The 15,014-nt window shown below is 34.3% G+C and overlaps 2 protein-coding genes across 4 annotated transcripts in view; one reads left to right on the plus strand and one right to left on the minus strand.

Moving 5' to 3' along the window:
- The window catches only part of LOC115209472 (aspartyl/asparaginyl beta-hydroxylase-like), a 45,916-nt gene extending 35,349 nt beyond the window's left edge, over positions 1–10,567 (plus strand). Inside the window, exons 5-9 of the mRNA XM_029777896.2 lie at positions 538–675; positions 3,096–3,231; positions 6,165–6,256; positions 7,188–7,318; positions 8,834–10,567. Of these exons, the coding sequence (XP_029633756.1) occupies positions 538–675; positions 3,096–3,231; positions 6,165–6,256; positions 7,188–7,318; positions 8,834–8,984 (648 nt within the window). The 3' untranslated portion in view covers positions 8,985–10,567. The remainder of the gene's footprint in view (positions 1–537; positions 676–3,095; positions 3,232–6,164; positions 6,257–7,187; positions 7,319–8,833) is intronic.
- A 4,023-nt stretch (positions 10,568–14,590) lies between these two features.
- The window catches only part of LOC115209697 (replication factor C subunit 1), a 53,417-nt gene continuing 52,993 nt past the window's right edge, over positions 14,591–15,014 (minus strand). For all 3 annotated transcript variants that reach the window (XM_036501078.1, XM_036501079.1, XM_029778185.2), the window contains exon 24: positions 14,591–14,865. In XM_036501078.1, the coding sequence (XP_036356971.1) occupies positions 14,770–14,865 (96 nt within the window). In that variant the 3' untranslated portion in view covers positions 14,591–14,769. The remainder of the gene's footprint in view (positions 14,866–15,014) is intronic.

Here is a 15,014-nt window from a genome sequence, read left to right on the forward strand (position 1 = left end):
CAGATATTTCTGCCAGTATATGTATGTATGTTCTTCCCTTTCTCTTTTGACTAGCCACCTGCTTGGTAGCAAAGTTGTAAATGAAAACATCTTTAATTATCAGCCTTTAAATCTTAAGATCTTACAGATTTTTATTGTCCCAGATATCTTGATCATTTGTAGCATATGAATTGAGGATTTGCATTCTCTCCCCATGTGTTGGTATATATCGTGTTGATACAATAATAATAGGTATGAAACTGGAAGTGTATCTTATTGTACTGGATTTGCAAACTTCTTATCAATGGCTCATAGATGTCCTCTTTCTCTTGTATTTTTCTAACCATGTTGGTGACCTGAAGGCAGCTGATTTCTTTGTGGACCTACACAACAATATCTGGCTGGTTGTGTTTTAACTTGATGGCTGTTTTAGTTTTAAAGTTCTACCAATATTCTTTTGACCTATTAATCTCGATATGGTCAACTTTGTGCATGCACATGTGTGTATATAGATTTTGTCTGTGTGTATATGAATGTATAATATTTTTTTATCTACAGGCTAAAGAAGTTTACGATGATGGAGCTGCCAAAAAGCTATTCCTCTCCAGAGACCAGCGCTCTTTATATAATGTTGAAAGACTTACAGCCAAACCATGGTGGGATCCTGAAGAATTACCTTATCAAAATGCAATTGAGGTTTGTTAATTTTCAATGTGATTTCATTGCTCATCATATTTTAACTTCCTGAATGATATTCTAAACAGTCACCAATATTTTTCCAACATACTCCATAATCTTGCTTATACATATTCACTTGGCCTGCTAGAAATTGCAGTCAAATCTCCCTTAGATCACGTTCTACAGTCTTAAAAAATGTAATTCTAGATACATGATGTTTAAAAGGAAGACAGAGTGATTGAGGTTGGAATGTCTTTGACTTTAGGTTTGTCGGATCATTGCTAACTTTGGGCTAATCAACATCAACAATACCACTACCATCCTCATCATGTGAGCCATTGAGAAACTACTAGGAAGTCCTCAACTAGCTAGAAATAATGTCCAAAATCTCCCTCACATCACACAATAAAGAATGATTAGATAGTGTATTTCTAGATAATTTACATCTGAAAGAAATAGGATGGTCACAATCGGAACACTTTTGATTAGAAGTTTGGTGATTAGTAAACTCCGTTAAAGACACTCAAGTGAACGTGAAACTAGGTGATGGATTAAGTCCACTATCTGATAACAGATGCAGTCTGCCCAAAAGTATTTAGGAGTTTCTGTTTACTCAATTTTACTCATTGGGATTAGATCGAGTTAAGGTTCTGAAAGATGTGTATCCAACATATTGTGAAATGGGATCAAACCTGATCCTACATGAACACTGGTTAAAAATAAGCATTAGCATTGCTAATTAGGGACAAGTATGTAAGTTCATTTTCAGTATGAGCAAATATGAATAAGATATTATCAGACAGCAAACAAAGAGTAAAGTAATATTTTAGAAAAAAACAAAGGAAGTTATGTCAACAGTTCAAAATATTATTCCATCATTATTTATGACACGTTTCAAGAATTGAATTTCTGGCACAAATTAACAGGTAGGAATTAAAAAGAAAAATTAGACTTCTCACAACCTATTACATACTTTTCTAATGGTTTTTAAGAAAACAAAGACCAGAAAGACCTTGTTAATTCAATGCCCAAACAGATATACCTCTGGATTTTTTCTGAGCTGAGTTCATACTGATATCTGTTTTACAAAACTATTTCTTCATTTTAGATGTGTTTTTAACATAATGTTTTGATTGTTATTCATACTCAGTTAGCTTCAAGTGATTAACTGTGCTAGGTCAGGGATTGAAGCTAGAAAATTTATTGTACCAACTGATTCGAATATTCAAGATTCATACCATGACCTAGTTCAGAAATAATCACTTGAAGATGTTTGAAGAGAGAACCAGTTGAAACATCATGTAGATAATATATCCAAAATGAAGAAAATAATACAAAAAAGAAGTCCCAGTCACATGATGTATGTTTTTGTTTTATGTGTTTTTGTTGTTGTTATTCATTATTTTTGGTAAGTTCTGACATCATCATAGTATCAAATATAAATAAAGAGTATATTGTATATTTAGATTTAAATAAATTGTGAAAGTTATCTGTCATATGTCACAAAAATCAATTGGAATGTAACCAGATTATTAAAACATGCAATTTTTTAAAATGAATTATTGCTTTTATATGTTTTCAATATATTATTATAAAAGTTTTAATATACTTTAATGCAGGCAATTGGTATAAGAATATTAATGTTTTTGTTGTTTAGCCTGAAGTCAACCATGACTAAACAGACTTATGATCAAAAACATTCCATTTATGTTCGTTCTTTGAATATCTGGCATTACATTGTTTAATATGTGTTTTTCATTTTTAAGACATTACGGTGTGATTTGATGGAGATTTAGCTGCTATTTCTAGCCAACTGAAATTCCTCAGTTCATAGAATATTAATTATAAGCAGGGCTGTCTATTTTCATATAGATATATACATACTAAGTTCATCTCATGTAGTTCTTAATAGATATTTACATATGCATACCTTTCCTTCTTGGGACACAAAACTCTACTTGTGAAGACCTGTTGAGGCAAGTGAAACTCGAAATCGATCAACATCAATGGAAGTTGCAGCTGTGATACCAGTGCCAGTGGTACGTAAGAGAGCCATCCGAACGTGGCCTCGTGCCGGTGGCACATAAAAAGCACCACCCGATTGTGGCCATTGCCAGCCTCGTCTGGCACCTGTGCCGGTGGCACATAAAAAGCACCCACTACACTCACGGAGTGGTTGGCGTTAGAAAGGGCATCCAGCCGTAGAAACATTACCAGATCAGACTGGGCCTGGTGCAGCCTTCTGGCTTCCCAGACCCCAGTTGAACCGTCCAACCCATGCTAGCATGGAAAGCGGACGCTAAACGATGATGATGACATAATAGTACAAAAAACATAAGAGTTGCAGGGCTTAAAAATTTGTTTTTAAAACATTTATTTGTGCGTAGTCTAACTTAAACCATTTATACATTTTTTCTTCAACTTTTCTATCTTATTAGACTCTCCAAAATAACTGGGAAATGATTCGAGATGAGGTCCTGGAGTATTTTGGCAGATCTGGTACAGATTTTATTAATGAAGCAGAGAACCTTCTGGATAGAGGAATGTGGAGACAGATGACACTCTACCAAAGAGGTAATCTATAGTGATTAATTGGTGGTGGAGGAATTTTTAAGTACCTTATCTTCTGTTCTTAATTCTTTATAACAATTTAATCAAATTTATATGTATTTCTACAAGATTTAATTTTGTCCTAGGCAGTGGATTGGTAGAATCATTAGAGCCTTCTATGAAATGTCTGCTGTATTTAGTTGCAACCTTTGTGTTCAAAGTCTTTCAAAGTCAACTTTGCTCTTCATCTTTCCGGTGTTGTTAAAATTAAGCATTAATTTAACACTGGGGTCAATTCTTATAATGCTTCCAAGATGTGAATGGTGTTGTAATAGAAAATCTTTTCTTTGTGACCCAGAGTTCTGAGATTTGACCTTGCTATTTCTTCCCACAACTTCAGAAGTTATAGAGGTTGAGGGTATGTGGTGCATGCAGACTTGATGAGACCCCTTAAGACCCATCCCCCTCAGTAAAAATTAAGTCCAAAAAGCATATCGTTTATGTCTATACTCCTGCACACAATCTATTCCTGTCAAGCTTTTTCATAACTCCCTTCCTTCTATCACATTTCTAACTACAGCACTATTTACTCAGCTGCTGTAATTGTATGAGAACAGAACTACACACATTTCACTCCTCCTTCCTTTTCATGCTATTAATTCTCCTAGCCTTTGGAATTACTTCCCTTGCTACCTGTTTTGCATTTTCAGTATCACCCCTTATTCCTTTGTTTCCAACTGAATAACTTTCCATATCTGCCAGAAATAGTCCCCTTCCACCTTCAGTTGTCATTTACTAAACCACTCCTACATATCTCTAACCTCCACCTCTGTCACTGTGTATTCCTTTCTCTCCACCTCAACATTATCTCCCTAGTTCTCTCTCTCTCTATGGTTTTATTATACTGTTGCTTTCCCCCAACCTACTCTTATGTACTACCATTCATCACCTCCTCATCCTGGATCCACCATTGTCCACACATCTACTTATGTTCACCACTTTCTGTATTCCCTGCTATCTCATCTCAAACCATCTACCACTCTCCTTTCACACTTTTGCAAACCTACCCATTCAGCCATCTTCATTTCTTTGTTCTTATTCTCTCTTATATCCACCCTCTTGTACCTAGATGGTATACCCTGACACCTCATCACTACCGGCGTTTCTCCCTTTTCAGTTCTGGTAGCCATGTATCTCCTCCACTGCAAAACACTCGTTCCTGTTCTTCAATCATACTTTAGCCTTTCAATACTTTGTATAAAGCCAACAACTCAATACTGCTCCCCAACTCCTTCAAGATGACTTTCTTTGTGATTTACTTGATCTGTCTAACATTGGTGCCACTAAAAAGCTCTCAGTTCACTATTGGCATTAGGAAGGGTATCATCAAGTGAAAATAAGCATGCCAAAGCATACATTAGAGCTCAATGCAGTCCTCTGGCTCTTCTCATCCTGTTGAACCATCTGTCCAACCCAATGCCTTCAAAAAACAAGGACTTTAAATGATAATGATGATGATGATGGAAGTATATGTAGTTATGTATGTATGATTGTGTATATGTGACTTCCCCCATCCCTCTCTCCAATGTATTTCAATTAGAAATGTAAACATCAGGCAGGATAAAACTGAGAAATTGTTGCTTTCAAACAAAAATAATGTATGGTATTTATTTTATTCAAATTTCACTGATGCTTTGTCACTCTAGCCATCATGAATGCATAGAAGCAGTGACTGGCTCATTATTAATCAGGTCAATGACACTATTGCTCACAAAATATGATGTTCCTTTTTTTAAAATCAGTAAGTGAGCCTCATGGATGAGTTTAATTTAGTATTGAGACAAGAATGACACACCATACAACAGACCCACCCAACTGATATCATTATGGAAAAACAATAATTATAATAGAGGCATCACCATCATCGTCATCATTTTTTATCTTTATTATTTTATTATTATTAAGGTGGTGAGCTAGCAGAATCATTAGCATGTTGGATGAAATGCTGAGTGGCATTTTGTTTGCTCTGAGTTCAAATTCTGCTGCAGTCAACTTTGCCTTTCAATTCTTTTAAGGTCAGTAAGATAAGTACCAGTCAAGCACTGGTGTTAATCTAACCAACTGGCTCCTTCTTACAAAATTTCAGGCCTTGTGCCTATAGTAGAGATGATTATTATTATTATTGACTCAGACTCGTTCTTATACCTGGTAGAATTTATGTGGGTAGCAGGTAATCTTAGCTATCCACAAGCTTTCAATAGTCTTTCAAGTGCTTAAGACCCTCCTGTCCTTAAAAGGCAAACTTTCCTAGAAGCTCTACAGATGCATTTTATTCCAATTTCATTCAACCATTTGTCTATTTCTTTACTTACAGTTCCCAATACACCCATTATTATAAGTACAACTTTTACAGTTTTCATAGTCCAAATTCTTTTAATTTCAAATTTTAAAGGATTATATTTTTTGTTTGTTTTTCATCTTCTTTCTTAACAATCCTGTAATCAAACAGGCATGAAAGATCAATTAGTAAGCAGCTTTGTTTTATTATTATATAATTGTTCAACATTTGGTAGTTTGAGGCAAATTTCTACTGCTTCACTTGCTACACCTCCATGTTGCTGGGGTGTGAGCAGCATTGTGTGTTCTTTTCTGTTGTTGGGAATGTGCAAACTCTTCCCGGTATTGTATTGCAAGTTTTTTTGTCTTGAGGTGTGGTGCAGTCTTTTGTTGTATTACTGCTTGTATTGTGTGTTGAGTGTGTAATGTGTTGGTTACCTGGATTGCTGGTGGAAGTTTATTTCAGTGGATAATTGCTGTATAGAGGGTATCCTTTGTTTGTGGGTTGTTTTGTTTAAGTTGTATTATTCAATTGATAGTATCTTGTGTAGATTATTATTATTATTATTGCCAATTAGTATTTGACTGGCAAGTTTATGATTATTGTTTTCTATCTACAGGAGAACGAAATAAAAAAGGTTGTTTAAATGTCCTTAAAACTTGTGCATTACTTAATAATTTACAAGATGCTACCAACTGTAGGAGAGGACAGGTAGGAATATCTTTTTATCAGTATATATGTGAATGTCTTGTTGTTACATCTTAGGTTCAGGGCATGACTTTAAACTGCATCCATTAGTGGGACTCTGGTTTAGGGATCCCAAGACTTTGAGGAGTGTGGAACCATCTCTTAGCCACTATTGTTCCCAAGTCTTCTTTGACCCAGATTAGTAGCACCTGTCAGGGTCCCAGTTATGGGTTAACTAGCATGTGTGATGGTATTCCATCTGTGTGTAGAGGCACAGAAATACCCTTGGTTGGTGTCAGGATGTGGAGTAAAATCTCTAATGTAAATTTTATCTATTTACAAACAATCTATTTGCCAGAAATTTATAATTTCCATACTCAAATTAATATTACTTCTTTTAATTGAATGAGAGTCTTTTTAATCATTTTATGCTTCATCAAACTTTATAGTAAAATTATTCTGAATCTTCTAAATTATCTCTGTCTCTGGGCTTTAAAACTACTATTGTGCATGACAACTTAATTTGATTCATTTAACCATCTAATGCTTTACTAATTACCATATTTTCTGGAATACAAGTTGAATTTTTCAGAACAACATATACAGCCAAAATATTTAGGTCAACTTATACACAAACAAGACTTTAGAGGACCAAAAATTCCATGTGAAATACAGTAAAATTTTGAAAAATTGTGGCAATATTTGAGTGTTTACACTAGATACTATGTTGTCTTGTATGCCAGAAAATACAGTATATCATAATTATTACATTAATAAAACAAAATAAAAAGTATTTGTGAAGTATCAAACTTCAAAGATGAACTGAGATGGGGGTCAAGTCTCACAGAATGTCTTACTCCAGACTTTTTTAAAACCTTGCTACAATGGAAGAATGCATATTAATATGTTCATAACATAGGTTTATGTGTAACTATTTTTTTCTTCTATATGGCAGGTAAAATTCTCCATCATGAAACCAGGTAGTCATGTATGGCCACATTGTGGTCCAACAAATTGCCGTTTAAGAGCCCATCTTGGCTTAGTAATTCCTGATGGTGTTAAAATAAGAGTTGGCAATGAAACAAGGTAATGTTTGTTAACTTTTTTTTTTTTTAGATATTTCAGTAAATTGTTTGATATTTGTTTCATGAATCAAGTGATATAAAGTGCATTCTTCTTCCATGGCTTGGCATGTTTTTATATCAACATTGTCAGAAAATTGGAAATGAACAACACCACTTGTGACAGTGGTGCTCATTTACAACTACCACATAATGTTAAGACAAGGAAACACAAACACACCCATTCACTACTTGACACACTGTTGGTTTGTTTATGTCCCCATAACTTAGTACTTCAGTAAAAGTTGGCAAGGATGTTTGAACCAACAAAGAAACTTCTAATGTGGCAATTTGACCTGCTAAAAATAGAAACCAAATTTTCTTTAAATCACACCCTAATACCTTAAAAAAGAGGGACAAACTGGATAATTTAGTTACACAATACTCGAGAAAATGACAGGAATGTCATAGTTGAAAGGCTTCTAAACATAGGTCTGTTCAGTCATAATTGACCTGGAGCTAAACAATAATGTACAATTACTTGGGATTGTTATACATCAGTGCAGGCATGGCTGTGTGGTTAAAAAGTTCATTTCACAACCACAGTTTCAGGTTCAGTCCTACTGTGTTGCACCTTGGGCATACATCTGCTATAGCTCTGGACTGACCAAAGTAATGTGAGTAGATTTAGTAGACAGAAACTGGAAGCCTATTGTATATGTGTGTGTGCCTTTGGATTTCCATGTCTGACCCTGTCATTGCCTCACCGAGGCAATGACTAGTGACCGAGACCTTTGGAGATATGCTGTGCTTAAGAAGACCCAACAAACCAAGTGAGACCATAACCCATGGCCTATGCCAGTGGTGTATTACCAGCCGACTTGAGTACCCTTCATTCATTGGACAATAAACTTTGTTTATGAACACTTGTTGAGGCAAGTGAAATCAAAATCGCTGACGTGGCATGTAAAAAAGCACCATTCAAGCGTGATTGTTGCCAGTGTTGCTTAACTGGCATATGATAAACAACATTCAAGTGTGGTTGTTGCCAGTGCTGTGTGACTGGCTCCCGTGCAGGTGGCACATAAAAAACACCTTTTGAGCATGGTTGTGGCCAGTACCACCTGACTGGCCCTCATGCTGGTGGCACGTAAAAGCACCCACTACACTCTTGGAGTGGTTGGCATTAGGAAGGGCATCCAGATCAGATTGGACCCTGGTGCAGCCTTCTGGCTTGCCAGTCCTCAGTCAAACCATCCAACCCGTGCCAGCATGGAAAGCAGACGTTAAACAACGATGATGGTGACGATAATGTTGTACATACATTAAATCTATAGTGTGATAGCAGCTTTTGTCTACAAGCAGCTAACATCATTTGAAATAAATTGCATATTTTCACAAGTAGGAAAATAAAGATTTAACTTTGCTTTACTTAAAATTTCAGACACTGTCTACAGTTCTGGATAGGCAAAGAAATATTTAATAATAAATATAAATTAACTAAATTAAAATATCTTGTATTTTCTTTTTATTCTCTCAGGCATTGGAAAGAAGGGGAATTTTTAATATTTGATGATTCTTTTGAACATGAAGTCTGGCATCAAGGAAATGAAAACCGAATTGTATTGATTGTCGATTTTTGGCATCCAGAACTGACGGAACATGAAAAATCTGCACTATCACCAATTTAGAATTTTAGCTTTTTTATATTATTATTTTTCTTTTTTCTTTCTTCTTTTTTTTTTTAGGATTCTAAATAATTGACAATGACTTGCCAAAATATTATTGAAATTAATTCTTCATCTTAGTTTTGGACAGAGATATTAAGTTTACTATTCATATTATTCATATTTGTTGCGGTGCATCTGAGCACTGTATACAATAATTTCATTATATATTTTGCTTTTCCATTCATATTCTTTCTACATTTTAAACCCCATGATATATATTTTTTTCTGTAAGGAAAAGAATTGTCTTTCAACTTTTTTTCATGTTTTTCAAGCATGGAAAATAACTTTAAAAAGAAAACTGGTTATACAAATAGTATATTAGATCTAAGCATATCACATGTAAAGAACAAATCTAAGGTTTATGTACATTATGTATGTGGTGTATATATACATGTATGTATATAATGTGTATTTTCATGCATTGTTATATGCATGTATATGTGGCAACCCAGATTTCACAACCAAACCTAAAGTTTTTGTGCAAATGGTTTTGTTTGGCTGACTGTACTCATCAGTGGGCTGAAAATTGTGTGTGTATATGAGTATACACACATGCACGCATGCTCAAACAGACATACACACTAAAGGTGCTAACTAAATTTAGAAAACAATTTTTTCCTTGTCTATGAAAACCATGATACAGGCTTAATGAACGTTTAATTTTTTTTTTCCTCAACACAGTCGTCATATAAATTTCAATCAAAATCTCAGATTTTATACTTTTTGTTACATACTTCTCACTCCTGGATATTGCAAATAACAAATACTATACACACTTAACAAATATAAAATGATACTTTAAATATTAATTGTGATACATAAGTGTAAGAATGTGAGATGACACCATCTAAAGTGAGAATGTTAGAAGAGACTTGAGAATAGAAGGAAAATATAGCTACTGGAATTCTTTTAATTTGTTTTTACTTAAGCCAGACACATACACACTCATATATATCTGTGTGTATAAACATAAACAAAATGTTTAATCTCTTACCGATATGTTTCAAACAACATTAAATAAGTAATTTTCTTGAAATATATTAGTTCTAGAATCACAGAATACTTATATTTTATTTGCTTTTATAGAATACTATAGATGCCACTGAAAATGTTTTTGTAGACCATGTTAATATTTTTGTTTTCTACTCTTAATTGCTTTATATTGTTCTGAAAGATAATCCTTTACAAGGTATTTTACCTCACATTCCACATTTAGTTGAAGTTATAATAGATTAATTATACTAACTAAAATCAGTAACATCTTATAGCATTGGCATACTGGACAGTTACCTAAGGACCCCATAGGTTCCTGGGCAACTGCCCAGTGTGCTTATGCTGTCAAAAAGTATTATAGGACCCACTGCAATGGTCTTCCCAGGGGCCTATAATGCTGTTAAGATGTCCCTTACTAAAATATAGTTTTACTTAAGCCTTCTTATCAACATCACCAGTTTTGAAAAAAAAAAAATAGATAGCAACAGTTATTATTATTGTTGTTTAACTCTTAGTCTGTTGTGATAAAACAAACCTATGATCAAATACATTCTAGCCATGACTATCAAATTTTCTTTTCCAGACACACGTAAGATTGTATTATCTAATAACTCCTTCCACATTTTAAGACAATAGAGTATAATTTGTTGGAGATTTAACTGTTATTTCTAGCAAGTCGAACAACACTATAAATTCCTTTGTTGGTTAAAGGTGGAGTTTGATTTCTCTTCATTTTTTTTTATCAGATATACTTCTGGAACATTTTGTTAACACCAGATCAGCTCCTTTTTTATTTCAAATTTCTGGATAAGGACCTGAAATTGCCTACATTTTGCTATTTCATTTTAAAAACAGTAATAAATTTAAAACTACATAATCATCTTTTGTTGTGTCTAGGGAGAATCATCATACCAAAATAATTAACACACACACTCGTTCAATTCCACTTGTTTATTAAAATATCTGATTGGGGGGGGGGGGGCAAATAAAATATTTAATAAATGAGTGGAATTGAATCAGTGTGTGTGTTAATTATATTGGTATGACTCTCCCTAGACAACAAAATTTGTTTCAACACACAAATTCATATAAAGAATCTTGCAAACCAGATACAAAAATGAAGTATATAATCATCTATTTTAGAAATTAAAAAGTCTTAAAATAAGGATTTCTTTTTTGTTTAGATAGGGATCTAAACAAAAATTATGATATGGAAGTGTCATAATCATTTGAACCAGCCTTAGTATATTCTACATTTTAATTCCAGTTGCCAGGAAAGTATCTAATATTAAACAATTGAAGCGTGGAAGGTGTTTATAAGCCATTTAAGAAACACACAAAAACCGTTAGATTCACTTCAACATTTAAATTTAATTTGTCAAAATATTTTCAGCGCTTTGAGACCGCGACCTGTTCACTGACAAAATTCCGTGCTGACAAATTAAATTTAAATGTTGAAGTGAATCTAAAGGTTTTTGTGTGTTTCTTAAATGGCTTATAAATACCTTCCACGCTGCAATTGTTTAATATTAAAAATTGGTATATCCAATTATGTTACACTGCTAAATTCAGTGGCTGTTTAAGCAATGCTTGGGATGGTTTAATGGTTTGGATCTAGTGCTGAAGGAGCATTAATTCCTGAAATATGCACACACACCCATTACCTATCTTTCTATCTTTGATTGCATTGTTTGCAGACACATTTATATATATGAAATGTCATAACTCTCAATGCTGGCACTAATTTCTATAGAAAATCTCTAAAGATAATTTTAAAAAGTGATTCTACATTTTATACATTAAAATACTGTTGTATAAAAATAATATCCTGCTATTTCAAATATTTTGAATATTCAGCAGACTTGTAAAAATTCTATGCTAAATCATGCAAAATAGCAGGCATCAATCCTACTTTTCCCAACTTGAAAGTATTTAATATTGCTTAAGTATTTGTTACATTCTTAATATTTTATTTCCACTGCAATTAGTTTGGATTATTTAATTTCTGTTTTCAAGTGGTCACATTTAAATTTTGTCTTTTCTCCACAATTATAACTCTTTGTTTTAATTATGAAGACATAATCAAAACCCAATGTACATTCAAAATATTAGATATATTTTCTAAATCCTACAGTACATCAACTCATAAGAAAATTACAAATTGCCATTATCCCTAACCATGACATCTTTTCCCTCCATTCAGACGAGTCTGTTTCACAAAAATATTTTTTGTTTTTGTTGGTTTTTTTATCAGAATATATTTACAATTGAAAAAAAAAAAAAAAATGACAAGTAGAACAATTTTTCTATCATAAATTCAGTATATTGAATTTATTTCTTCAGTTGCTTTTATAAATTTCTATAAAAATTTATTGTTTGTTGATTAATTTACTTTAATTTTTTTTTTTCATTTTCTTCATATACCTTAACTAAACGCACATGTTGAAAATGGAATGCTTTTAACATAATGTGCAACTTAATCTTCTTAATTCGATATCTGGAAAACAGATATTAGTAAGAAAGGCAATTATGCTAAAACTTTTACTATAATTATAAATGAAGTTACTCATTTATTTCTTCACCTCTTAATGATAATTTATTTAAATGCATTTAATATTACTCTTCAAATTTTGAAACTGGCACCTGCACATTTCATTTCTTATAAATATATATATGTATATATCATCAAGGGCACATGGCTTGGTGGTTAGGGTGTTGCATTCATGATCTAGTGATTCCTAGACTGGGTGGTGCATTGTGTTCTTGAGCAAAATACTTCACTTCGTGTTGCTCTGTGATCACTTTGACGCTTGTGCACCTATTCAGACAATGTCAATTTGATGGAGAGGGTGAGCTAATGTGCAGCATGGACATTTGATCACTATAAACAAATCATATGTGCAGGTCGTTCAGCAAAAGCTGAATGCTCATACATCATCTTCAACAGGAGAGTCATCATCATTGTTTAGCGTCCGTTTTCCATGCTAGCATGGGTTGGACGGTTCTACTGGGGTCTTTGAAGCCAGAAGGCTTCATCAGGCCCAGTCAAATCTGGCAGTGTTTCTACGACTGGATGCCCTTCCTAACGCCAACCACTCCGAGAGTGTAGTGGGTGCTTTTTACGTGCCACCCGCACAGGTGCCAGACAGAGCTGGCAAACGGCCACGAACGGATGGTGCTATTTATGTGCCACCGGCACGAGGGCCAGGCGAGGCTGGCAACGGACACGAACAGATGGTGCTTTTTACGTGCCATCGGCACGAGGCCAGCCGGGGCGGTGCTGGCAACGGTCGCGAAACGGAAGGTTCTCTTACATGCCACCGGCACTGGTAACACATCTGCAATTTCCATTGATCGATTTTGATTCTGATCCTCACTTGCCTCAACAGGTCTTCACAAGTAGAGTTTTGACATGCCACCGGCACTGGTAACACATCTGCAATTTCCATTTCTATCATCATCCCATGCTAGCATAGGTTGAACAGTTCAGCATGATCTGTCTAACCAGAGGGCACCAACGTCCTCACTGACAAGGTGTCTTCAGCTAGGTGCCTTTTCTAGTGCTGTCACAGGAGAAGCACCCAGTACACTCAGTACAATGGTTGACATTAGAAAAAACATTCAGCCATAGAAACTATGCCAAAGCAAATATTGGACACCTAGTGACACCAGCAGCATAAAAATTTAATAGGAAAATGAAAACTATCATCATTCATTCATGTAGTAAACCAATAAATTTTAATTAATCAAAATCATAGCTTCAATAATCACATCATAATATCACCGTTTAAAGTCTGTTTTCCATGCTGGCATGGTTGGATGGATCAACAGGAGCTGACAAGCTAGAGGAATGTGCCAAACCCCAATATCTGCTTTGGCATGGTTTCTATGGCTGATACCCTTCCTGATAACAATCACTTAACAGAGTACATCAGGTGCTTTCTACATGGCACTGGTACCAGTGAGGTCACAAGTAACTTGCAAGACAAAACTCAACTGAGGGGTGTAACAGATGTCTTGCTGTAGAGGAAATACATGGTTAAGAAGAATTATTTTCTATATGGTTAATTTTAGAAGGCTATTTTAATGAACTGGTACTTATTTTATGAACCCCAGTATGTTTTTATACTCAGAACAAGTAGGGATGTAACTAGGTACCCCACAGGCATTTTGTCTGTAGTTCTACCAATTCTGCCAAATAATAATTTACTATCATTTCAACATGATTTTAACATCTATTTTTTCATACTCCATGGGTCATACAGAATTTCTTGACAGATTTTCTGTAACCTGATGCCCTGCCTATCACCAACCCTCACATGTTTCCATGTAGGGTAATATTTCTCCATGACTAGACATGGAATACTGGAAATGAAAGATACTAACTGCATGAGGGTGACACTTATCTACAGCTATTATGCAAAGTCAATACATGTAGACAGAAACACATACACATATATATACAATGGTCTTCTCTCAGTTTCCATCTATCAAATCTACTCACAAGGTTTTGGTAGGACAGTGATTGCAGAAGTAGACACTTGCTCAAAGAGTAAAAAAAGAAAAAAGAAACATGTTTTTACTACAAAATGTTTAAAATTTATTGAAATTATCCTCAATGAGGAGGGAAAAAAAAAGAAAAAGAAGCAAAATTAATGTCAAATCAATGACAGCTTCAAAATGGAGCAAACACATTTTGTTGCTGAAAACAATGTTCATGATTCAATAATCAAAAAGAATTGAAAGGAGTCTGCTACAATGAGCTTTTAGACTGCCCTTTTCCTTTCCCTTTTCCTTTTCCCTTTCCTTTACTAACATCCGTCTTCTCAGAACTTTTGTTTGCAGACTTCTGCAAAAAGAAAAAAAAAGATGAAAAATATCATTTTTAAGCTTCTCTCAGTCAATATCAATATATTTCAAATGTGGTAAATTGGCTGATCTAAGACAAAGAGCACAACTTATACAATAGTCATCACTGCTTATGTTCTGATTCCACCC

This window comes from Octopus sinensis, linkage group LG3 (assembly GCF_006345805.1).
Source record: "Octopus sinensis linkage group LG3, ASM634580v1, whole genome shotgun sequence".
NCBI lineage: Eukaryota > Metazoa > Mollusca > Cephalopoda > Octopoda > Octopodidae > Octopus > Octopus sinensis.